The 23,916-nt window shown below is 40.7% G+C and overlaps 1 protein-coding gene across 1 annotated transcript; it reads right to left on the bottom strand.

Moving 5' to 3' along the window:
* Positions 1–742: 742 nt before the first annotated feature.
* Psmc6 (proteasome 26S subunit, ATPase 6) lies at positions 743–23,554 on the bottom strand. The gene is made up of 14 exons (XM_036199591.1): positions 23,413–23,554; positions 22,576–22,655; positions 22,445–22,484; positions 21,808–21,860; positions 17,964–18,031; positions 17,609–17,723; positions 15,235–15,322; positions 12,304–12,365; positions 12,094–12,217; positions 11,652–11,713; positions 8,745–8,865; positions 8,541–8,621; positions 3,329–3,400; positions 743–987 (listed from the first exon to the last, which is right to left on the bottom strand). The coding sequence occupies exons 1-14, from the start codon at positions 23,537–23,539 to the stop codon at positions 869–871; spliced, it is 1,212 nt and encodes a 403-aa protein (XP_036055484.1). The 5' UTR covers positions 23,540–23,554; the 3' UTR covers positions 743–868.
* Positions 23,555–23,916: the final 362 nt, after the last annotated feature.

Raw genomic sequence — 23,916 nt, 5'->3', positions numbered from 1 at the left:
ACTATCTTTTCCACATAAACCAAATTAACTATAAGCAGTTCTTCTAATCATAAAAAAGTTAAAATTAACTATCAAAGTCTAACTGCAGTAGGTGAAAAGTAAGTACTTCTTTATGTATATGCAAAACTATGTATCTATGTAATACAGATTTTTCCTGGATCCAGACTATAACAGCCTCAAAAGGAAACTATCTTTTCCACATAAACCAAATTAACTATAAGCAGTTCCTCTAATCATAAAAAAGTTAAAATTAACTATCAAAGTCTAACTGCAGTAGGTGAAAAGTAAGTACTTCTTGGAAGATACAAATGCATGTATGTACCCCCACACCCACACCACTAAGATGTATTTAAAAAGACAATTTTGTGAACTTTGTGAGTACTACTTTAAGAAAACTCAAAACCCTATCTTAATTTTCGATTTCATCCAGGCTCTCAACTCATTTACTTACTGAACCAGGAAGACTAAAATAAATGTGCTCTTAGAAAAGACAACAATATATATAGGATAACTAAAACAGATTTTATTCCATTTTTTCAGGATGAGGAAAACAAATATAAAATAAGTCATAAGAAATGCTCTCCTGTACTGTCTCAAACCATTTGAATGTTGTACAAAATGCTCACAAAGCAAATATGAAAAGCTTCAACATGTCTTTTGTAAATATTGCTGCAGTAAATGCAACATTAATAAACATACAACTTCTGCGTCAATTTTGAAAGAATTACTGAATTACATACTATTATGTTGCTCATACATGTTTATTCACTTTTAATGAGATCACTGCCAATACATACATTATTTTCCTTAACTTTAATTTGACATTAAGCCAGTGTCTGTCATGCAGCCATCAAGACCTGAGAGGAAATCACACAGGCTTGTAGTCCAGTTTGGACTCCAGCTTCTTGGAGTCAGCCACTTTCCTGACTGCTTTCATGAAGTCTTCCTGAACGACAAAGTCATGATCCGCACGGATGGCAAACATACCTGCGGAAAGCAAACAAAACTGCTGCTTATCATGTGAATTAGAGATGCAGAAGAAAACCAAGCTGGGAACAGTGGCACATGCCTATAATCTCAGCCCTTAGGGGATTGAAACAGGAGGATTGCAAGTCTGAAATAAGCCCGGGGAACATGTCAAGGCCTGCTCTCAAAAGGAAAGGTGAAAGAAAACTAATCTTAACTCTGTGAAGTATTGTGAAGATGTGTAGAGTTACTGCTTCTGAGCCAGTGTGCTAGCATAGTAAAATTCACTATCTCCAAATCACTTCCATAAGTAGAGTAAGCTTTACTTTTTAAAGGAAGCAGATAACACAGTTATCTGAATAGTTAAATCTGGACTGCATAGTGTCTATGTCCAATGGTAATTCTCTTTTTTTTTTTTCTTAAAAAAAAAAAAGAAGATTTATTTATTATGTATATAGTGCTCTATCTGCATTTTAGACTTTATGCCAGAAGGGACACCAGATCTCATTATGGATGGTTGTGAGTCACCATGTGGTTGCTGGGAATTAAACTCAGGACCTCTGAGCCGCTTTTCTAGCCTCCAATGGTAATTCCTAATAAAAATAAAAAAACCTAAAACAAAGACTTACAAATTCTAGGCTGAAGTTTCTTAACAGCATATGCAGTGATTCTCCAGAAGAACAAAACACATGGGCTAGGGATGTGGAACAGGTTGGGTGTTTGCTTAACATATGCAAGGCCTTGGGTTTGATTTCCAGCAATGCAAAACTAAACAACCAACCTCCGATAATTTTGGTATTGCTTTCCTGTCACTAAGCAAGGCTTATGGTTGAAGATCCAGATGTCAGTGGAGTATACTTACTGCTTAGATTGCAAAAGGCTGGGTCAACCATTAGCACTACATATTCTAAGTCTATTATAATCCCAGCGCTTGGGAGGGAGAGGCAGGATAAACACTGTCTACTGTATATTTCAAAAAGTTAGAACAAAGGATTCTAGGTGTTTTCACCATGAAGGAATGGTTACCTGTTTGAGGAGACAGGTAAATTAAATCTGATCTAAGAATTATACAATATATACATGTATAAAAATATATGGTTCCCATTAATGTGCAATTTCCATCAAATCAGTTAAAAAAAAAAAGTTTTTCAATGTGAGAGGAAAAAGGCACCTATGAAAATCTGATAGCATCACCTTTAACCTCAACAGGACTGCTTCTGACTCCAGTCTCACCTTGATAAAGCAGTCTGATACAGATTTTGAAATATGATAAGTTATCCTAGATAGTTCAAGTCATATATTAGCTGATTTATTAACATTGAAATAGTAACTACAAAAACTACTGCGGACATGTCTCGGATTTTAATATTCCGAATGGAAAGTGAAAACTAATGATTCTGGCTAGGTGGTACTTCAAAGTCACTTGTCACCAAAACTAAAACTAGTATCAAAAAATCCAGAATTGTATTTAAAAACTTCATTTTAAACAAATTGCAGGACCACAAACTTTTAAAAGTAAATCTTTCAAATACCCATGGAACTACCCAGTTGGTCCACTTTTAATTTAAAAGTTTTATTTTAAGTTAATTTTTTTTTGGGGGGGGGGGGGGTTTCGAGACAGGGTTTCTCTGTAGCTTTGGAGTCTGTCCTGGACTAGCTCTGTAGACCAGGCTGGCCTCGAACTCAACAGAGATCCACCTGCCTCTACCTCCTGAGTGCTGGGATTACAGGCGTGTGCCACCACTGCCCAGCTAAAGTTAATTTTTAATTTAAAAGGTTTTTTTTTTCCATTTTACATACCAACCACAGTTTTCCCCCACCTCCAGCCCCCACCCACTCCTTAGAGAGGGTAAGGCCTCCCATGGGGGAGTCAACAAAGGCAGAACCAAGCCCACTCCCCCTATCAGGGTGAGCAAGGTATCCCTCCATAGGGAATGGGTTCCAAAAAGCCAGGAACTGGTCCATTTTGGTTCCAGCCGCCAGTGTGCCAAACAGTCCTGCAATTCAGTCTTCCCTCATCATGCTCGTGGGCATCAGGAAGTGCTTGGGAGATAACAACCCCAAGGGCAGATTTCATCCACTGGGAGACAAATGCTGGTAAATAAATGTTCCAGGCTCCATCTTTTAGCCGCACAATCCTCAAAGGAATTCTGTGGGGTTCCCGAAGGCCCCTTACAAGAAATCAAAATGGACTACTATAGTGTACTTTCTCCCTTTTGCTGTTCCGATCTGCTTCTCGAAGTCAAGTCTCAAAACCAGAACAAAACACAAAACACTGAAATCCTCACAAGGTGCAGCTCTCTGCTTTTAGGTAAACTTACAACTTTGTTATCGATGGTAAAAATATGCTTTGTGCTCTCACCTGCTTCAGTACAAACATTTCTCAGGTCTGCTCCATTAAAGCCATCTGAAAGCTTTACAATTGCTTCATAATCTGTTTAGGGGAAACAAAAGAAATTAACAAGATAATAGTAATAATAAAGACCCAATCTTGATTTTTGCAACAGAGAAAATTTTAATGGACTAGTTCATTTGAATTTGATTAGCATTACCCTTGCTACTATTTTACAACATTAACAACTAAAACTAAATAAAAACGTTGCAAAGTAAGCCAGAATCAAGGAGACATGCTTCTGAATCTTATTTATAACTAATGTATTCTAAGAAAAATTGGCTCAATGGTAGAGTACATGCCTAGCATTTCTAAAGTTAATCACTGCCCACAAAACAAAAAAGTCAAACAATAAAAACCAAATACTAGGGCTGGAGAGATGGCTCAGAGGTTAAGAGCACTGCTTGCTCTTCCAAAGGTCCTGAGTTCAATTTCCAGCAACCACATGGTGGTTCACAACCATCTGTAATGAGATCTGGTGCCCTCTTCTGGCCTACAGGGATACGTGGTGCAGACAGAACACTGTATACATTAGGAAAAATAAAATACTGGCTGGGCAGTGGTGGCACATGCCTTTAATCCCAGCACTCAGGAGGCAGAGCCAGGCAGATCTCTGAGAGTTCGAGGCCAGACTGGTCTACAGAGTGAGATCCAAGACAGGCGCAAAGATACACAGAGAAACCCTATCTCGAAAAACCAAAAGTTTATTAAACAGTAGCCATAAATGGAATGTACTTTAGTCATGGAGATCAAATATAAAATATACTAAAGGCAGACATTATTGTATCAAAACGGAACCTTTAAATGCTAAAGTAAGCATTTATTAGCTTTCTGATTTTCTTTGCTAACTCCAAGTCGTACCAGATCTGGAATAACAGTAGTAGTTACAAGTGAAGTCTATTTCCTCACGAAATAGACATGTGTTGACGAGCTAGTTTTGTGCTAGTTAGGAGTCTGACAGAGGTCAGTGAGGGAAACAACAGAGCCCAGGCTACTCCGTATGAACAAACGATAGAATGCCTTTGTCAGACAATACTGGGCAGAACAATCTCTGCAATCTCTGGGTGACTAGTTAGTCAGCACTTAATTCTGTTCATGTCACTGTAAGCTTCCTGACAGCAGGGGTTCCCAAGGATATCACATTATGTAACATTTTGAGAGAGCTCAGGATTTGTAGAAGATACATAGAAACTGGCATCATTTGTTTAGATCAATCTTTCCAGTTTAAAATCCTCATAGAAACAAAAAATGAGCACTAACAGTCAACTATTTGTAGCTATTTGTAACCATTAAGTTGTAAAGGGTTTTTCTTTGTTGTTTGGAGACAAGATCTTACTTTGTAGCCCTGGCTAGCCTGAAACTTTCTACATAGACTCAGCAGACCTCAAATTCTCAAGAGATCTTCCTGCCTCTGCCTCCACAGTGCTGGGATCAAAGTTGTGTGACACTATGCCTAGCTCTAAGAAATTCTCTTGTTTTGGTGGGAATGGTGATTGAACCCAGAACCTCAAACACTCTAGACAAGCAATCTGCTGCTGTGTTGCCCCCCAGCCCATTCTAGAGGGTTTTAAAAGCAGTCAACCAACTAAACTAGATTCCCCTAGTTATGAAATCAACAAGCATTTTGTGCAAAAGCACAAACAGTAAGAATCTGTGTTTTGTGGGCTATCTGTCCTGTCAAAACTACTTCATCTACTGTTGTGGTGGGAAGACAGACATAATGGTATATAAATGAATGGTACAGATGTGCTACAACAAAACTTTTATTACAAAAAAAGCAGGCAAGTAAAATTCAGCTCATAAACCACATTTTGCTCTAGTCCAGTCCCTCATTTACACAGGCACTTAATAACATTTACAAATTTAAATGTATTTTTATGTGTATGGTATTTTGCCTGCATCTTTGTCTGTGCACCATGTGCGTGAAGTACTCTCGGAGGGCAGAAGAGAATGTTGGAGCCCTTGGAACTAGAGTTAAAGACAGTTGTGAGCCACCACGTGGGTGTGGGAATCGAATCCAGGTCCTCTGGAAGAGCAGCCAGTGCTCTTAACTGCTGAACCATTTCTCCAGCCCACACATGTAACCATTTTACACTTTTTCCTCTGCCTCAGATTTGTAACAAGTCTTCCCCATCTTCACTCGAGTTTGCATTTTCTTTTTCTGAGAACAAGAAAGCATTCCAAAGAGTCCATAAAGTCCTAGCCTGACTGAGAGCCTGTCAGCAGCAGCCTGGGTTCAGTCTGCTCCTCCTCCAGGCTCGGAAACGAAAGGCACACTCAGACAGACAAAATGCCGTCAGTTCCTTTCTTCGTAGACTTTCCTAGCCGCATTTCAAGAAAGTGTAGAAGACAGGTAGTGGTGGCGCACGCCTTTAATCTCAGCAATCTGGAGACAAGAGGCAGGTGGACCTCTGTGAGTTCAAGGCCAGCCTGGTCTACAGAGTAAGTTCCAGGACAGGCTCCAAAGCTACACAGAGAAACCCTGTCTTGAAAAGAAAATGTGGTAAACCTTTTCATTGTATAAAAAACCAAAAAAAATCTCTGGGGCATCAGATGTAGATTGGCTGAAAGAGTTCTTTCTCACCATGCACAAAGCCCAGAGTGTGATCACTAGCATCATATAAACCAGCTGTGTGGACACAGCCTTGGGAAGTAAAGGCCAAGAGGTTTAGCAGCTCAAGGTCATCCTCAACTACTCAGTACATTCTAAACTAACTACACTCCATGAAACCCTGTCTTAGGAAAAAAGGAAGAAAATAGAAAGCTCAGCCAACGCTCATCTCTAATTCCTGCCCACTACAGCTCTCTTTCTTCTACCTCCTTTGCAGAACTCCGTAAATGAAATCTTAGGACTGGAGAGGTGGCTAAGAGCTCTTGCAGTGGACCGAAGTTCGGGTTCCCAGCACCCACATGGCAGCTCACAACCTCCTCTAACGCCAGTTCCAGAGGATCTGATTTCTTCTTCTGATCTCCAAGGGCACCTGGATGCATCAAGTACACACAAACTCAAACAGCAGATACACAAACCCAGCGGCCTCTCCTCACAATCACAATGAAAGGTCTGGGAACTTTTACTGCCACCGCTCCCAAGCCCCTTGCTGACGGGCTGCCCGAGCCTGCAGGCCCTGAGGTCCACTCCCAGGACGCTGCATTGGCTCCACCGCCAGCACTAGGACATCAAGCTCTCATTCTCCCTCTAGTATTTTTGTTTGCTTGATTGATTGATTATGTGTGTCTGTTAGTTTGGGTGTGTGTGCCAAGGATTATTTATTTTGCTTTTTTTGAAGCAACTTTCTCTGCATAGACCAGGCTGTCCTGGAACTCAGAGATCTGCCTGCCTCTGCCTCCAGAGTGCTGGGATGAAAGGTGTGCACCAGCACTGCCTGGCTTCTTATTCACGTATTACATGTGTCTGTTAGGATGGGTGTACAGGCCAAGGATTACATGTGGAGGGCAAAGGAGAACTTGCAGGACTTGGTTCTTTCCTTCCACTACACAGTGCTGGATCAATCACAGTTGTTGGGCTTGGGGACAAACACCTTAACCACCGAGCCACCTCACCAGCCCTCTAACCTAAACCTTTCCTGCTTCCTTCCATAGTCTGCATCATACATGGTATAGTCCTGACATCTTACCTCCCTCCATAAACTACATCCAGTCTCTTGTTACTGATGAAATGACCGACTGAGTCAAGGTCTCACGGAATTATGGCTGGCTCAGACTCTCTCTAGCTGAGGCTGGTCTTGAACTTCTGACCTCCTGCCTCTACTTTCCACGTGTGGGCAACACAGGCCTGTGCCATCATGTTTGACTTCCAAGTCTCACTATTTTAGAGGACTTTAACGATATCTTAAATCTGGGAGGGAAGCTTTCACCACATCCCCCACCATTTTTTATCTCTCTTATTGAATAACCTATAATTTCTTTTTCTGTTGCTCTCCAGTGTGTCCCCAGCAGGCTATCAAAACAATTTTTTGTGAACTGAAGTATTCACACAGGAAATGGTATGTCTAAAATTCATTTGCTTTTTAAACATGCAACAGGCAGCAGAAGTTACAGATGAAACAAGACTGGCCGAGCCAAGAATAATACTGAAAGCAAAAAACGAACTCCAACTTTCAAATTCACTTAAACATGTACCTGTTGAGAACAAACTAAATTTTGAGGTTGGCATCCTAATTTAAAGTCAAAGTTCCTACCTCATGGCCTCCATTGGCACTGCACAGTCCAGTCCCCACCATCATTTCCAAGGCTTTTGCTACTATCTACTGTGCCCTACTCTTCCAAAGCCCCTAGTCTCGTGCTTGCTCCTTGAATGTCCCAGGCACCCATCTGCTCAGGGGTCTTCCTCCAGTATCTATATCTAGCTCTCTCATCTTTTCGAGCCATAGCTTCAACATGATCTCCTTGGGGACCAGAGAGATGGCTTAACAGTTAAGAGCCCTTGTACATACTGCCTTATAGAAGAACCAGGTTTGGTTCCAATAACCCACACATCAGGAAGCTCACAACTACCTGTAATTCCGGCTCCAAGGGATCCAACACCTGACACCTATGGTCTTCTGTGGGCTCCTGCACTCAAGTGTACATGTCTATCCACAGACACCATGCAAATACTATATCTATATTGGCCCTCTTGGTAAAATCTTCAGTCTGCTAACCTTTCCCCCATTTCAAAATCTCCTGATACTTCCCATCTCCTTCTCCTTGCTTCACTTTTCTCCACACCATTTATCACCATCGAATCTGTAATATATTTCACTTACTTCATCTGATTTTTTGTGACAATGACATTTTTCTCAAGGGCAGAATTTGTCTCTTTCACTACCATGCCACTCTTAGAACTTCTAACTCCTAGCACTCACTGTAAGCTCAGCAAAAATTTATTCAATTAGAACCACCATGTTTATTTAACATAAAACTAGGTTCAAGATGGGTGGGCATGGTGGTGCATGCTTTTAATCCTAGCACTCAGGAGGCAGAGACAGGCAGATGTCGGAGTTCAAGGCCAGCTGGTCTACAGAGTGAGTTTCAGGACAGCCAGGGCTACACAGAGAAACCCTGCCTTCAAAAAACCATAAACAAACAAGCAAACTGAGGTTCAGCAAACCAAGAGCAATGTCCCATAGTGCTGTGCTTTATTCACTAGACTGCACACAAATGAAACACTCGGCTTTCTTACCTATTTCACCGTGCTTTGTAATAGGGCCTGCGTGGATTTTCAATATATCTAATCTTGCTTGCTCATTTGGTAAATCGATATCTGAAAATAATAAGAAATTATCTTGTATTCCAGTTGTTGGTTTAATAAGGCAAGAGGAAGGTGGATAAGAAGAAAAAATTGCCAAAGACAGAGAGAAACAGAGCAGATAAGAAATTAACTCACGTATTTTTCTATCTAATCTTCCTGGACGCAGCAAAGCAGGATCCAATGTATCTGGTCTGTTTGTAGCCATGATCATTTTAACTCTATGCAGAGTATCAAATCCATCCATTTGATTTAGTAACTAAATAAAAAAAAAATCAAGAGACAGACTTTACCAAACACATGCATGTATGTGCACATACACACAAAATTTAATGAAATGATAAAATTATTAAAAGATAACTAGCTAACAGACGATGCCTGCTAGTTGATAACATTATCGGTTATATGAATAACACTAATAATTGTGTTGTTCTAAAATACTTCTGGTTTTGGTTCTTATTTTGAGACAGGGTCTCATGTACCCCAGCCTAGCTTCAAATTTACTATGCAGCTAAGGATGACCTTGAACTTCTGGTTTACTAAGTCTACCTGCAAGAGCTGGATTACAGCCATGGGCCACCTAAATTTGTTTATCTGGAGCTAGGGACCAAACCCAGAGCTTCATGCATACTAGCCAAGAACTCTACCAACTGCATTATATTCCCAGGACCCCAATTTAAGGTTTCTAAGATTGTATTGTATGTTTAAAATACTGTATATACAGTCCAAAGTAAATGGTCAGACTGGTCCATAACAAGTTCCAGGCTAGTCTAGTCAGGCTACACAGAAGACAGCCTGTCTAAAACTGCAACAGCAAAACTGCTCATCTTCTGAGTGGATCAATTTATCTGTGAAGTGATTTTCAAACACTGCAACACAAAAAGATTCAAATCGAATGCCCCGGGCTACCTAGTTTCCGTTTGCAGCAGGGGTCTTGCTTTGTTTGCCTTCTTCACCTATCTCCCCCAGTATTAAACTGGTTTGCCCGCCAGGCTGACTCCAGTGTGAAAGATGTCAGGTGGAAAAGAGCCGGAGAACGGGATCTTCTGGATGTGAAGGGGAACTGCAGTCATGAACTCACAAACTACCTGCCCAACATCAAGCTAATCAATAATTGCATCACCACTGGTGGGCTCCTGAGGAGGTACTGGTAACTGATGACAGCTGGGAAACACTAACCAACTCAGTGAGTTATTCGAAGGTGGGACAAGTGTTAGGAGTGTCTGGGAGGGGTGAAGGAAGGAAGGAGTAAGGGTAGACGGTAGACATGAAGATACACTGCATGTATGTATGAAGCTGTCAGAGAATAAAAGATACTTTTAAAAACTCTATTTTAGTTGCCACAGTCTTAGCAATAAAGAGTGGTGTTTTAGAGCAGCCATAAGCATAAATGTAACTTATTTACTATTGACAATATATATATATATTTTTTTTTTTTGGTTTTTCGAGACAGGGTTTCTCTGTAGCTTTGTAGCCCAGGCTGGCCTCGAACTCAAAGAGATCAGCCTGGCTCTGCCTCCCAAGTGCTGGGATTACAGGTGTGTGCCACGACCGCCCAACTATAATATGAGTTCCTCACCACAACATGAGGAACTGTTTTGTTTTGTTTTTGCCGGAGCTGAGGATCGAACCCAGGGCCTTGTGCTTGCTAGGCAAGCACTCTACCACTGAGCTAAATCCCCAACCCTATTATTGACAATCTTAATACGTGTTATTCATACTATCACCAAACTAGCACAAAGCCATATGCTTAAGAAATGATATAATTTATAATCTGAATAGCTGATTTATTAAAAACCAACTATAGAATGGTGCAATTTTACCAAGTAGAATTTTGCCGATAACTTTATTTGTTGGATTTTTCAAGACAGGGCTTTTCTGTGTAACAGCCCTGACTGTCCTGGAACTTGCTTTGTAGACCAGGCTGGCCTCAAACTCAAAGATATTCTCCTGTCTCTACCTCCTGAGTGCTGGGATTAAAGGTGTGTGCCACCACACCCAGCCCATCCATTTTTCTCTTCATTTTCCCTCTTTAACATCAAAACTGCACTTTTGGCAGCAGAGGTGGCACACGCCTTTAATCCCAGCACCTGGGAGGTAGAGTCAGGCGGATCTCTGAGTTCGAGGCCAGCCTGGTCTATAGAGCGAGATCCAGGACAGGAACCAAAACTACAGAGAAATCCTGTCTCCAAAAACAAACCAAAACAAAAAACCCTGCACATTTGGATGGTACCATATGTTTTAATACATGCGTACATGTATAACACTTAGATCAGGTGGAACATATGTATTTCCTCACTCGTCCTTTCTTTAAGGTGAAAACATTACTTTTTCTTACTGGTCTGAAATACACACTACTTGATTTTTAGAGAGATATACTCCAGTACCTAGCAGACAACACAACTGCTTGTTCTCGTCTATTTGGTGACCACTACCAACCTTTCCCATTTTCCTGTTCTTCAGCAATAGTTAATTCCTTCTGTGTGCGTGCGTGTAGATGTAGAGTGTGTGTGTGTGTGTGTGTGTGTGTGTGCGCGCGCGTGTGTGTGTGTGTGTGTGTGCGTGCGTGCGTGCGTGCGTGTGTGGGGGGGTGATTTTGGAGGCCACCAGTGGAAGCATGTCAGCGCACTGCCCTGCCTCTCTGCCTTAGTCCCTGGAAACAGTCTCTCACTGAACCTGGAGTCACACTGGCAGTAATCGAGTAAGCAGGTCCCGGTAGTTCTCCTGTCTCCACCCCTCATTATGCTGGGGTTATGGGTGCACAACTGCCAAGTAAAGTCTTTTAAATGAGTGCTGGGGATTTTACCTCAGGTCATCACACTTGCAAAGCAATCTCTCTTCCCACTGAGCCATCGTAAGAAACGACAGACTAGTAAGTTTTCTTATTAGGAATTATGACATATGAATGTGCTCATTCCTGGCAACATTTCAAATCTCATGTTTAATTCTCCATCTAAACGGCTAAACATTTTCAACTTCAAATACGCAATCTTCACTTTTTCATTAATAAGTTTCTTTACATATATCCTCTTTACCAAATATTACCTCCATTAAAGTTCTCTGAATCTCTCTGTCAGCTGATGTACCCTCAGAAAACCGACGGCCACCTAAAGTAATAAATTTGGAAACACATACACATTACTCTTTTGCTCTGTGTCCATCATTCAATAAAACAGAATGTAATAGTACCCAGGTTAAAAATACTACACAGAAATTAAACAGACTTATACTAGGTGAGAAGTGACTTTGGAATATTTCTCGTTTTATTAATGTTCAAGGTTATTTACTAAAACTGGTCCTGCTCTCCAACCTCTGAGAAGTCCTATCCAGGCAGGTAGCACTCTGAGAATGCCCACTCACTGTGCTACCCATTGCGTACAAGTTATAACTACTGGTCAGGCAGGAGGCTCTTTCAGTTTTTAAACAACTTCCTCTAACACTTACAAAAGATAAATTGAAGATAAAATTTAAAAGGTGTCATTCTTACCAATAGCATCTATTTCATCCATAAAAATGATGCACGGCTGGTGGTCCCTGGCATAATTAAACATTTCTCTAATCAAGCGAGCACTTTCACCAATGTATTTGTCTACAATAGAACTAGATACAACCTGATCAAAAGGAAATAATAATATATAAATTAGACGACAGTTCAAATAAATTTCATTTCAATAAGTATCAAAGAATTTCCCCATACCTTTAGGAAGTTGCAGTCCAGCTGGCTAGCAACAGCTCGGGCCAAGAGTGTTTTCCCAGTGCCTAGAAATATCAAATGTAGTTAGGTTAAAAGCAGAACCATTTTTAAAAGCCTTTCAACAACATAGTCTTAGAGAAGGAGAGATGGCTCCGTGGTAAAGAATGCTTGCTGCTCTTCCCAAGGCCCAGAGTCCAGTCCCTAGCCCCCATGAGGCAGCTCCAGTCCCAGGAGAACTGGCTTCAATGGGCACTCACCTACATATGGCATCCACACACACAGATACACACAGACACATAAAGCAACATAATCCTACTGGTAGTGAATTTTCTAAAACTGAAGCTAAATCCCAAATAGAATTTCCATTAAAATTCTAAAGTAATTTATTTGACATATTAAAACTTTTAATTTAAACTTGAAATATCCCTGATTTTTTTTTTTTGAGCTGAGGATCGAACCCCAGGGCCTTGCACTTGCTAGGTAAGTGCTCTACCACTGAGCTAAATCCCCAAACCCTATTCCTGATTTTAATTGGGAAATAACTGTAAACATTAAAAGTATGACACTGGTATATATTTTGTAGAATGATTAAATCAAGCTAATTAACATATCTATTAACTCATATGTTTATTACTTTGTAGTGAAAACAAAGTATTCTTTCATCAATCTGGAAATATAAAATACAGCTATTGCTCACCTCAGCTCATTTCTCTTTCCTCAGCCCCTTTAAAATAAACTATTCTCTACAATTTCAACTTTCAAAAATCTCCCCCCAGGGGTTGGGGATTTAGCTCAGTAGTAGAGCACTTGCCTAGTAAGTGCAAGGCCCTGGGTTCGGTCCTCAGCTCAAAAAAAAAAAAAAAAAAAAAAAAAAAAAAAAAAAAAATCTCCCCCCAAAGTGAGATCAGGTGGTATTTGTCTTTCTGGGCCTGCTTGCCTCACTCGGTGTCACTGCAAGACCATCCACAATGACACAAATGACAGGACTTACTTCTTTCTGAAGACTAAACCATATTCTACTGTGTACATAATCCACATTTTCTTTTCCTTTCATAAATTGATAGATATTGAGGTTTTCTTATTTTGGCTATTGTAACTAGTATATGACAATGAACATGGGTGTGCAAATGTCTCTTCAACATACTGATTTCAGCTGCTTTTACATACACATGCCTACATGCCTGCACACACACACGCACACACACACACACACACACACACACACAAAAGCAGGATTGCTGGTTATACAGTAGTTTTATTTTAAATTTTCTGAAGAACCCCATACTGTTTTCTAAAATGAGTTATCAATTTACATTCCTATCAGTAATGTAACATTTCTTTTTTCTCCATATCTTTGCCAACACACTTAGTCATTACATTCATTCACCCATCCACTCCTTTTTTGATAACAGCCATTCTAACAGGTGTGAGAGAGTATCTGATCTTGTAATTTTAAGCATAATGAATACAGAACTTTAGAAATAAGTAAAAAATTATTCTTACAATTATGGGATATGCATACTCAACCGGGCAGTGGTGATGTACACCTTTAATGCCAGCACTCAGGAAGCAGAGACAGGCTGATCTCTGAGTTTGAAGCCAGCTTTGGTCTACAGAGTGAGATCCAGGACAGCCAGGGCTACAGAGAAACCCTGTCTCAAAACATAAGGAAAGCAAGCAAGCAAGCAAACTAAGTTTAACAAGGCCAGTAAGCAGCACTCCTCCATGGCTTCTGCATCAGCTCCTGCCTTCAGGTTCTTGCTCTGTTTGAGTTCCTGCCCTGACTTCCCTAGGCAATGGACTGTGACCTGAGAGCTGTAAGCTGAAATAAACCCTTTCTTCTCTGAATTGTTTATAGTCATGGTGTTTTGTTTTGTTTTTTTTTAATATTTATTTATTTATCATTATGGATACAGTGTTCTGTCTGTACACCAGAGGAGGGCAGCAGATCCCACTGTAGATGTTGTGAGCCACCATGTGGTTGCTGGGAATTGAACTCAGGACCTCTGGAAGAGCAGCCAGTGCTCTTAACCTCTCTGAGCCATCTCTCCAGCCCCTAGTCATGGTGTTTTATCACAGCAATAGAAACCCTAAGACACACATATTCAAAAATAAGTTATTCTTAAAAATTCCAATTTCACTTGATATCTCGAATTTTGTGACTAACAAGTTGTACCACTCATTTCAATCATTCCAGAAAACTGTAGGCAAAATAATCAATTGCCAGTCTGAATAATCAATATTTAATCACCAGTAAGCAACAAGCAGTCTGAGTCACCACAAACTGCAAACTGTCCTTTCAAGTAGAAACTATTTCATGTAAAGCCTCTCACTTAGATGGCACTCAAATAACTAAATGAATGCTTTTCCTAAACACATATTTTTCAGCATGCAATCATACAACATACTTCATGTGTTTTCCTATTTCATTACACAAAACATTCCTCAGGATGAAAATTCAATCAAATCCATCATTTTACCCTCTGGGAGCAACACTTCAGAGGGAAACTGCATTTCTGCTGACACTGAGGGCACACGGTACTCAACGGCAGTGACTACAGCAGTGTCCAATGCCATTGTTGAGCAAGCTGACCTACAGTGCCTCTGTGCCATCAGTGGATGTCCACACTAGGAAAGAGTCAAAGAATGAATGTATCAGTCTGATGACAGCAGTTCTGGTTTGAAGGTGCCATCTTGGAAATACCCATCTCCATGAACTGCAGTTTAAGGACTATCGTCTATAAAATGACATGCCTGGGACAAGGCACAGAGGGACGCCGAATGCCTGAGGGACCAGCAGACGCACAACCCTTAGCTCATTCTCGATCTCAGTAGAGTGCAGGCTGGAACTGCCTACATTAAATTCCCATCTGACTACTTTTTCATCCTTTATCTACTCCTTTATTGAAGAGGTAGAGACAAGTTGATACCAACCTGGTGGTCCATATAGCAAGCAGCCTTTTGGAGGTATTATTCCCACACGCTGGAATAATTCTGGGTTTGTAAGAGGTAATTCTATTACCTGAAAAAAAAGTTGCATGTTTCTTTTTAAAATATTTAAAGACTAATACCATGCTATATAATCTATAAGGAAACTACACTTCCCATGCTGTACAAAAATGACTTAGTTTTGGTTTTATTTAAGATGGAGATCTCTTAAAATTAAAAAATGGTGGGATGGGGATTTAGCTCAGTGGTAGAGCACTTGCCTAGCAAGCGCAAGGCCCTGGGTTCGATCCTTAGCTAAAAAAAACCAACCAAACAAACAAACAAAAAAAATCAAAAATGGTTGGCTTTAGCAAGCTATATATTAGATTATACACAGGTATATACTTTGTAAGAATGTACCAGAAATGCGTACTTAAAACCTGTGCATTTCTCAGGTTCACATTTTGCCTTACTATAAAGAAATCAGAGAAGCAAGGCCTGCTGGCATCCACTTGCAGAAGGCTAATGAAGGATGACTGCCAATTCAAGTCCTGAGTGGTGATTTACTGAGACCCTGTCTCAGGAGACAGAGTGAAAAAGAACTAGAGTACAGCTCAGTGGTGGAGCACCTGCCTAGCACACGCAAAGTCCTGAACTGAATTCCCAGTACTAAAGAAATAATATTAGCCAGGTGGTGGTGGCGGAGGCTTTAATCCCAGCACACCGTTGGCAGAGGCAGGTGGATCTCTGGAGTTTTGAGGCCAGCCTGGTCTACAGTGTGAGTACCAGGACAGCCAGGGGTATACAAAAAAATCCTGTTTCAATAAAACAAAATAAATAAATAAAATAATAATAATAGTAATAACCAGCAAATAATAAAAATGTCTTTAATAATTATAGAATACAACGCAAAATAGTTATAAACTAAAGAATGTTTTTGATGCTATGAATGGTCACTGAGAGAAAAGATATAAATTTCTTCTGTTGGCACTGTCACAGCCCTAAACAAACACCAGCTCTGTTTTCTACTCTTCAATTCACAGCAAGAAAAATAAAGAGCTGGACAGAGACTCGGTTGGTAGAGTGCTTGCCTAACATGGCCAAGGCCCTGAAGGTCTATCAAGGAGGAAGAAGAGAAGGAAGAGAAAGAGGACGAGAAAGAGAGGAAGAGGAGGAAGAGGAGGAAGAGGAGGATCTGGCCATCCAATTTATTTATAGTACCAACTACAGGAGGTAATGTCTATGTGATAACTATGCCTGTAAAGCATAGTTAGGACAAACAAAAGTGTGAAGAAAAAAAAATCTACATCTAAAATATCTGAGAATAAAAAGCATGCACGTGCATGTATGCCCTCATGTATGTACATGTGCACTTGCACATGATGGGGAGGAGGCGCATGTGCCACATTACACTTGTGGGCACCGGAAGAGAACTTCATGTGTTCCTCTTTTATCTGTGCCCCAGAGATCACACTCGGGTTAGTAGGCTTGTATGGCAAGCATGTTTACTGGCTCGGCTAGCTTAACAGCTCAAGGAGCTATACCTTAATAACTGTTTCAGAAAGGTTAATAAGCAGAGGTCTAAGAATTATGAACTACTCATCCAAGAACTACTCCCAACCCTTCTCAGTCATTCCTAAACACTTAGGCTTGCATCAGGCAAAATATACCAGTACAACAATAGAATTTCCTGGTTATGAGACAAGACAATCCTAATCTGATTCATCATTTAAAAGCAGAAGGTGCTGGGCGGTGGTGGCACAAGCATTTAATCCAGCACTCAGGAGGCAGAGCCAGGCGGGATCTCTTGAGCCCTGCTTGGTCCACAAAGGGAGTTTCAGGACAGCCAGGTCTACATAGAGAAACCAAAAAAGTTAAAAAAAGGAAAAAGGAAAAAACAGCTTAAAAACTTTAAGTCACTTCTATAGGCAGTATTTGCCTAATGAACAACAAATAGTTTGAATAAAATAAAAACATTTACAGCAAAGGTAACAACAATCCCTATTGTACCGAGATGTTAACATTATGGCTTTATGGAAAAACCACACAGCATGTTGCCCTACATGCCCTGACCTAAGTACACTAAAGACAGTGGAAACTATAAATAGCAAGGTCATTAGATTATAGCAATTGTTCTTCACTCTCCCCTACCTTTTTTTTTTTTTTTGCCATAAAAAGGATTTTCTTAACACCATACATCTCCAGAAAAACACACACCAGCTATGTCTATAGCTAGAAATTCACCGCTACTCTAAATCAGAGTTTCAAACGGATAATATGCACAAACAAACAAACAAAATGATTTTATATCCTGTTTCTCTCTTCAGATATCCTAAAAGCAGTAGTGCAGTAGTCTTAGATAAAGAAATATAGCACTTACCTCTCTTAACTCCCGAATCTGTTCTGATAGCCCTCCAATCTCAGAATAAGAAACATTTCCAGGATCCTCATGAGACATGTTGTAAACCAAAGGATCCACCTCTCTTGGCAAATACCTAAAATGAAAAAAATCAGGTACTTTTTTTTCAAAATACTTATTTTCTCTCAGGTTACATAGTAAGTATAAACAGTTGACTTATGCAAGCACCTATTAGTACCTTAAAGACGTTTAACTTAATAAGAAATAAATAAATGTAAGAAGTAGTAAAATCTCTGATGACTCTACAAGTCATGTGTTTTTAGAAAACCTTCCCTTTGAAACTGAAAGGCAAATTAAACAATAATAAGAAACCCACCTCATTATGGTTAGTGTAGTCATATCCAAAGCAACTCTTGTTCCTGGCTTCAGTTTACTTTTATCAAGCTGGTTTTATAAAAAAAAAAAAAAAAAAAATTTATACCAACATTTAAAAAGGGAAACATTGCTCAATATTTAGTCACTGACTAAATTAATTTAAAGTGTCTATTTCTTTATTACTTGCATATATCATCAAAGACACAAACATCACATTATAAACGCTCTGTCAACAGAAGAGACAATAAAGCAGTAAACTCTACAGTTACTTCTATGTGACCCTCATAAGGGTGTCCTCTGTGCACCCTCGGGATAAAGTCAAAGATCACTAATACATAAAACCTGAGGCGAAGATTGTCTTTTTAGTCTTTTAATTTTTTTTTACATGTGTGTGTGTGTGTGTGTGTGTGTGTGAAAAAGTGTGCACATATTGTCAGAGGACAATTTGCAGGAATTGGTTCTCTTCTCCCACCATTACCATGGTTCTTGAGATTGAATTCATGTGGTCAGGCTTGGTGGCAAGTGTCCTCATCCATTGAAATGGCCATGTTTCTGAAGAAAGGATGGACTTTGAAATTTTGTTCTCAAGGCTCATTACTCAGTATAATTTTGTTCATTATTTTGATTCAAAATCTATAGAAAAAAGTTACTTTGGGAACTGGTACCAGAATATTTATAGGAAAACAAAAATCCCTTAGTGAACATTATTAGGGGGAAAGTAAATATATTTTGAAGCTGGGCGGTGGTGGCGCACACCTTTAATCCCAGCACTCGGGAGGCAGAGCCAGGCGGATCTCTGTGAGTTCAAGGCCAGCCTGGGCTACCAAGTGAGTTCCAGGAAAGGCTCAAAGATACACAGAGAAACCCTGTCTCAGGGAAAAAAAAAAATAAGGAAACCATTGTTTTCTCTTAAGAGATTTTCATCAACATACTAAGGAAAGCAAGCCTGTGATGGTGGTGCATGCATTTAATCCCAGGCCTCAGGAGGTAGAGACAGGAGGATCTCTGAGTTGGAGGTGAGCCTGGTCAACAGAAAGAGTTCCAGGACAGCCATGACTACACAGAAAAACCTTGTATTGAAAAACCAAAGCCAAACCAAACACAACCAAAACAAAACAAAACACAAAGAAATAATAATAATAAAAAAAACCAAAACAAAATAAGTAAAAACTCAAACTACCTTGCCTTTGTATACAACAGACCTTATACTGAGTACATTAGGTTGAATATCAGCACACCTTTGCATGGTAACTTACTGGATGTTATATTCAACTGATGCACATTATACTTAAGATGTCACTTGTCAGAAATAAAGTTACTTTCCAATTGTTTGCCAATACATTTTCAGAATCATAACTTACTTTGTTTTCCATTTTTTTTTTTAATTTATTTACTTTTATTTTATGTGCATTGGTGTTTTGCCTGCAGGTCAGATCTTTGAGTTACAGTTGTTAGCTGCCATGTGGGTGCTGGGATTTGAACCCGGGTCCTTTGGGAGAGCAGTCAGTGCCCTTAACCACTGAGCCATCTTTTCAGCCCCTCATAACTTACTTTGTTATGTAACTCTACAATGAGCTACAAATTTAGGAGATTGTGCTCTTTAAAACTGAAATGATCCATCCATGCAAGATAGTTACTGATAATGTCACTGACTAAATTAATTAAAAGTGTCTAGTTCTTTATTAATGACCAGACCAAGAGTGGGCTCTCATCTCTGGAAAGTTTCTTGGTGCCCAAGCTCAGGGGTACAGCATTTTTAGAGACAAAACTTTAATTACAACAGTGCTGGGGGATGAGGGGGAGGGAGACTAGTGAGGGATTTGGAGTTGCCTAGTAACATCTGCTTCTTCTGCAAGGCCCATCAGTATCTTCCAGACACTACATAATATGTTCAAACCATAGTCAAGGCTGTGGACCCTCACGAAAGCATCGTCAAAGTGAATGTGGCTGTTAGGGTTGGAAGGCTGAGAAATGACCAGGCAGGTACAAAATAACACCAGGAGAGGATGGTGTTACCTTAGTCATTTCAAAATGAAGTGATGGGTAAGGAAATGGCTCAGCTTGTAAGAGCACTGTTTTCAAGAGGGAGGACCCAAGCTCACACCTTCCTCACTTCTGTAAAAAACCAGATATGGCTACTAGTGCCTGTTAGCCCAGTGTTGGTAAGTGGAGATAGGCAGATCCCAAGACCACTGGCCGGCCAGCCTAGCCAAGACTTCCAGTTCTATATGAGAGTCTGTCTCAATGTAGAAACACGGAGAACAATGTCCTGCTCTAGCCTTCCCATAGGTGCATCACAATCACATACATACACCTCTCTCCCTCTCCCTCCCCCCCCCCCCCCCCCTCTCTCTTTCTCTCTCTCTCTCTCTCTCTCTCACACACACACACACACACACACACACACACACACCAGACAATGAAGCAAAAACAGGCAAAACACTAAATATAATGGATTAAGCATTTAAAAAAGTCTTTTTGGGAAGCTATTTCAACACAATCAAGAAATAGCTTAGAAATGCCAAATTTTGGCATCTACAGGGCCTTGAAAGGAATACAAAAGCCCTCCTGATTAGGCTATCACAAAAATACATTTTCATTTCTAGGGATTGAACCTCAGGTTTCTCACACGCTTGCCATGTATTCTGCTATTGAGCTACATCCCCAACCCGAGTAAAATTTCAAAATGTTTATTTTATGTATATGGGGGTGTTTTGTCTGCATATACACTCGTTAACAAGTGCATGCCTGGTGTCTGCAGACACCAAAAAAGGATGTCAGATCCCTTGGGAATGGAGTTCCAGATGGTTGTGGGCCCCTATGTAGGTGTGGGAATCAAACCTGGGTCCTTTGGAAGAGTGGCCAGTGCTCTGAACTGCTGAGCTATCTCTCCAGCCCTCAGACTTTTAATATTTGATTGGACTATTACCCAGTTATATGTTGAAATCCTAAGATTAGACTTACTCTCGATATTAAATACTATTCTACTCTTGCTGTATTAATGTTTTATAACCTGAAATTGACATAATGGCATATACCTACTATCCTGGCACTCAGGAGGCTGAGGCACCAGGATTGTTAGTTTAAAATCAATATGGGCTACATAGCAAGATCCAGTTGCATAAAACAAAACCAACAACGAAAACATAAACTCAATATGAAATACTCAGAAAAAGTTTTCCAGTCAACACTTCCTGCCGGGCAGTGGTGGCGCACGCCTTTAATCCCAGCACTGGGGAGGCAGGGGCAGGCGGATCTCTGTGAGTTCAAGGCCAGCCTGGTCTACAAAGCAAGATCCATGATAGGCACAAAACTACACAGAGAAACCCTGTCTCGGGAAAAAAAACAAAAACAAAAACCCACTTCCTGAAGAATAGAATGGTACATAGAGTGCAGATGCTACTGGATCTAAGCTACTTGTTGGCACTTCCTAATGTCTGCAAAATGAAATTCAAAGGTATTTCAACTTGCTTATTCTGGTCTAAATGACCTACTATAAAATTAACTACTCTCTAAGTAACATTTTTTGAATATTTTAAATGTAAAACACAGGTAACCCTCTTGAAGAAAGACATTATATTAAAGCAATTTTTTCTAGTTCTAAAATGATTTGGTTTCTAAGTACTCACCTCTGACTCAGACAATGTGAAATGGTAGGGACTAAGAAATTCCAGGTGCAAAATCTATGACTTGGATCCAGGCTTTGCTAATCATTTGCTGTGTCTTAACAAACCACTCTTGGGAGTTACCAGCACAATGCCTGACCTACCTATCTCAAGAATTAAGTGACTTACATGAAAATGCTCCTTTCAGTGAAAAAGCCTTATGCAGGCAGAAAGTATTACCTGACGTCGACAACCTACAACATATCTTGGTCCATTTGTTGCTTTAACAATGACTAGAAGAAAGAACAAATTGAAAAACAAATTTAGAAAACAGATTTATCTACATCTATGATGGGTGTAGTCTTATTTCTGACCTCCAAGAACACTACATACAAAATCTAGCTTATGGGAAACACCACCTTCTGGCATTGCTGTCACTAGAATAACAGGCACTTCAGGGTGACCCTGAGAGCTCTTCAAATAAAGGCACTTACAGCCAAGCCCATTGACCTGACTGAGTCCAGTTCCTGGGTCCCACTAGGTGAAAGGAGAACACCAACTCCCCCACGAGCTGTAGCACATGCACACACACCCTCACACACATTCACAAAGAAATGTAACAAAAATTAAAATAGCTTCCCATGATGGCCTTGAATCCTGGCACTGGGAAAGCAAAGGCAGGTAGACCTCCTTTCATGAGGTCAAGGCCACCCTGTTCTACGTAGTAAGCTGCATCCAGAGTTACATAGTGTATCTGATCTCAAAAATAGTGTATCTGGTCTCAAAAATCAAAATAAGATAGGCATTTCAAAAGTTGGGAAGGAACTGGGGCTTTTTGTTTTTGCTTTTTAACTGATTAGTAAGTTAATCCACTTACATTTTTCTTCTGTTAACTGTTTAAGCACTTCACCCACAATCTAAGAAAGAAAAAAGTCACATTAACTTTTGCCAACAGCTTTAAAAAAAAAAAGTCAACTTACTTACTCACTTTCAAACTTTATAACCTACCTGCCCAACACTTTGTAGTGCCTTAAGATCATTTTCAGACTTTTCATACTGCTTGGTAAGTTCTTTTAATTGTTCCCTTACTGAAATAATAAAATGTCAACATTTTAAATTAAACAATAACTGCGTTAAAATGTTTACTTAGGTCTCTTCACTTTATTTAGGTTTCATACCCAGTGTCAAACCACAAAATATGTCATCCTGCCATCTTCGGATTTGCTACAAAACTAAATGATAATCCGTAAATCAGACCTTTTGCTACACGGGATCACCTGACTTGCTCTCTGGTTGCCTATACTATAACATAAAGTCAACCAACGCAATTCTCCACCGAATCATATAAGCTGCAGTCTTCTCTCATCTAATTCAACTATGCAGGCTTTTCAAAACGTAAATGCTCAGGGCGGGCAAACCAGGCATCTAGTATGAAGCCTACGGAAAGACGAGAAAGGTTATTACGGCCACTCTTTCAGGCTTCACCATTGGCTTTCTGCTCAGGCAGCTTTTTTGACCCAAGCATCTTCCCGTCCCCGGTTCCGGAGACTCCAAGCCTGCTTAACTTGCACCTGGGATATGTCTCCAGCCCACCTGACCCTCACTCCTCTAGTCCTCCCCTCCCCTTCCACCTCAGAACTGTGCCTGCTCCCTATGCCACTCGGACTGGGACTGGGCCATTTCCACGGTCGAGGCGGTGCTGCACCGGGCGGGATGACAAAGCGCCTTGTCCCTGGACGCAGGCCTTCAAGCCGGGCGCTCTGTTTTCAGGCTCGGCCGAAGCCTCCGCTCTATCAGAGGTGGAAGTGGGTCCAGGCATGAGAGACTTTGGAAACGTTCACTCACGCTCCTTAAGACGGCCGTCAATCTCCTTGTGCTCTAGCAGCTTCTTGCGGTAGTCCTGAAGCGCCTTATCTCTAGGGTCCGCCATGATGAGAAGCCGTCGCTCATAGGGGATGCCGGGAATGGCCATGGCAGCCCGGGCGGGGGGGGGGGCGGGGCGAGGGCGCAGAGGCGGTCCGGGGGCGGGATCGGGGCTGACCCCGCCCCTTCCGGTTGACCCACCTCCCGCTCCTGGCGCACTCGTCGTTTCTTGAGTCACCTAGAGCGGCCCAAAGCCAGGAAAGCGGTGAAGGAGGCCTCCGGCCACACTGCCCCCTACAGGCCATAGTAAGCAAAGTCGAGCGCGTCTGTGAATGGCCTTGGTATGAAGTCACTCCTTTTCCTAGAAGGCTCTGTAATAAACTGAAAATGAAGAGAAGTGACAAGTGACGACTTTTTATTTATTTATTTCTTTTTTGAGAACATGTCTTGTAACCCAGGGTGACTTTGCACTCACCCTGTAGCTGA

This window comes from Onychomys torridus, chromosome 9 (genome assembly GCF_903995425.1).
Source record: "Onychomys torridus chromosome 9, mOncTor1.1, whole genome shotgun sequence".
Classification (NCBI taxonomy): domain Eukaryota; kingdom Metazoa; phylum Chordata; class Mammalia; order Rodentia; family Cricetidae; genus Onychomys; species Onychomys torridus.
This window is presented reverse-complemented; position numbering and strand designations above follow the sequence as displayed.

Excerpts from the sequence above, each read along its gene's own strand:
- Psmc6 (XM_036199591.1), bottom strand. The coding sequence starts at position 23,539 with ATGGCCATTCCCGGCATCCCCTATGAGCGACGGCTTCTCATCATGGCG. Across the intron at positions 12,366-15,234 it reads CTTGCTATATGGACCACCAG|GCACTGGGAAAACACTCTTG; the intron begins GTTGGTATCAAC and ends TGATATTTCTAG. Across the intron at positions 11,714-12,093 it reads GGATGAAATAGATGCTATTG|GTGGCCGTCGGTTTTCTGAG; the intron begins GTAAGAATGACA and ends TTATTACTTTAG.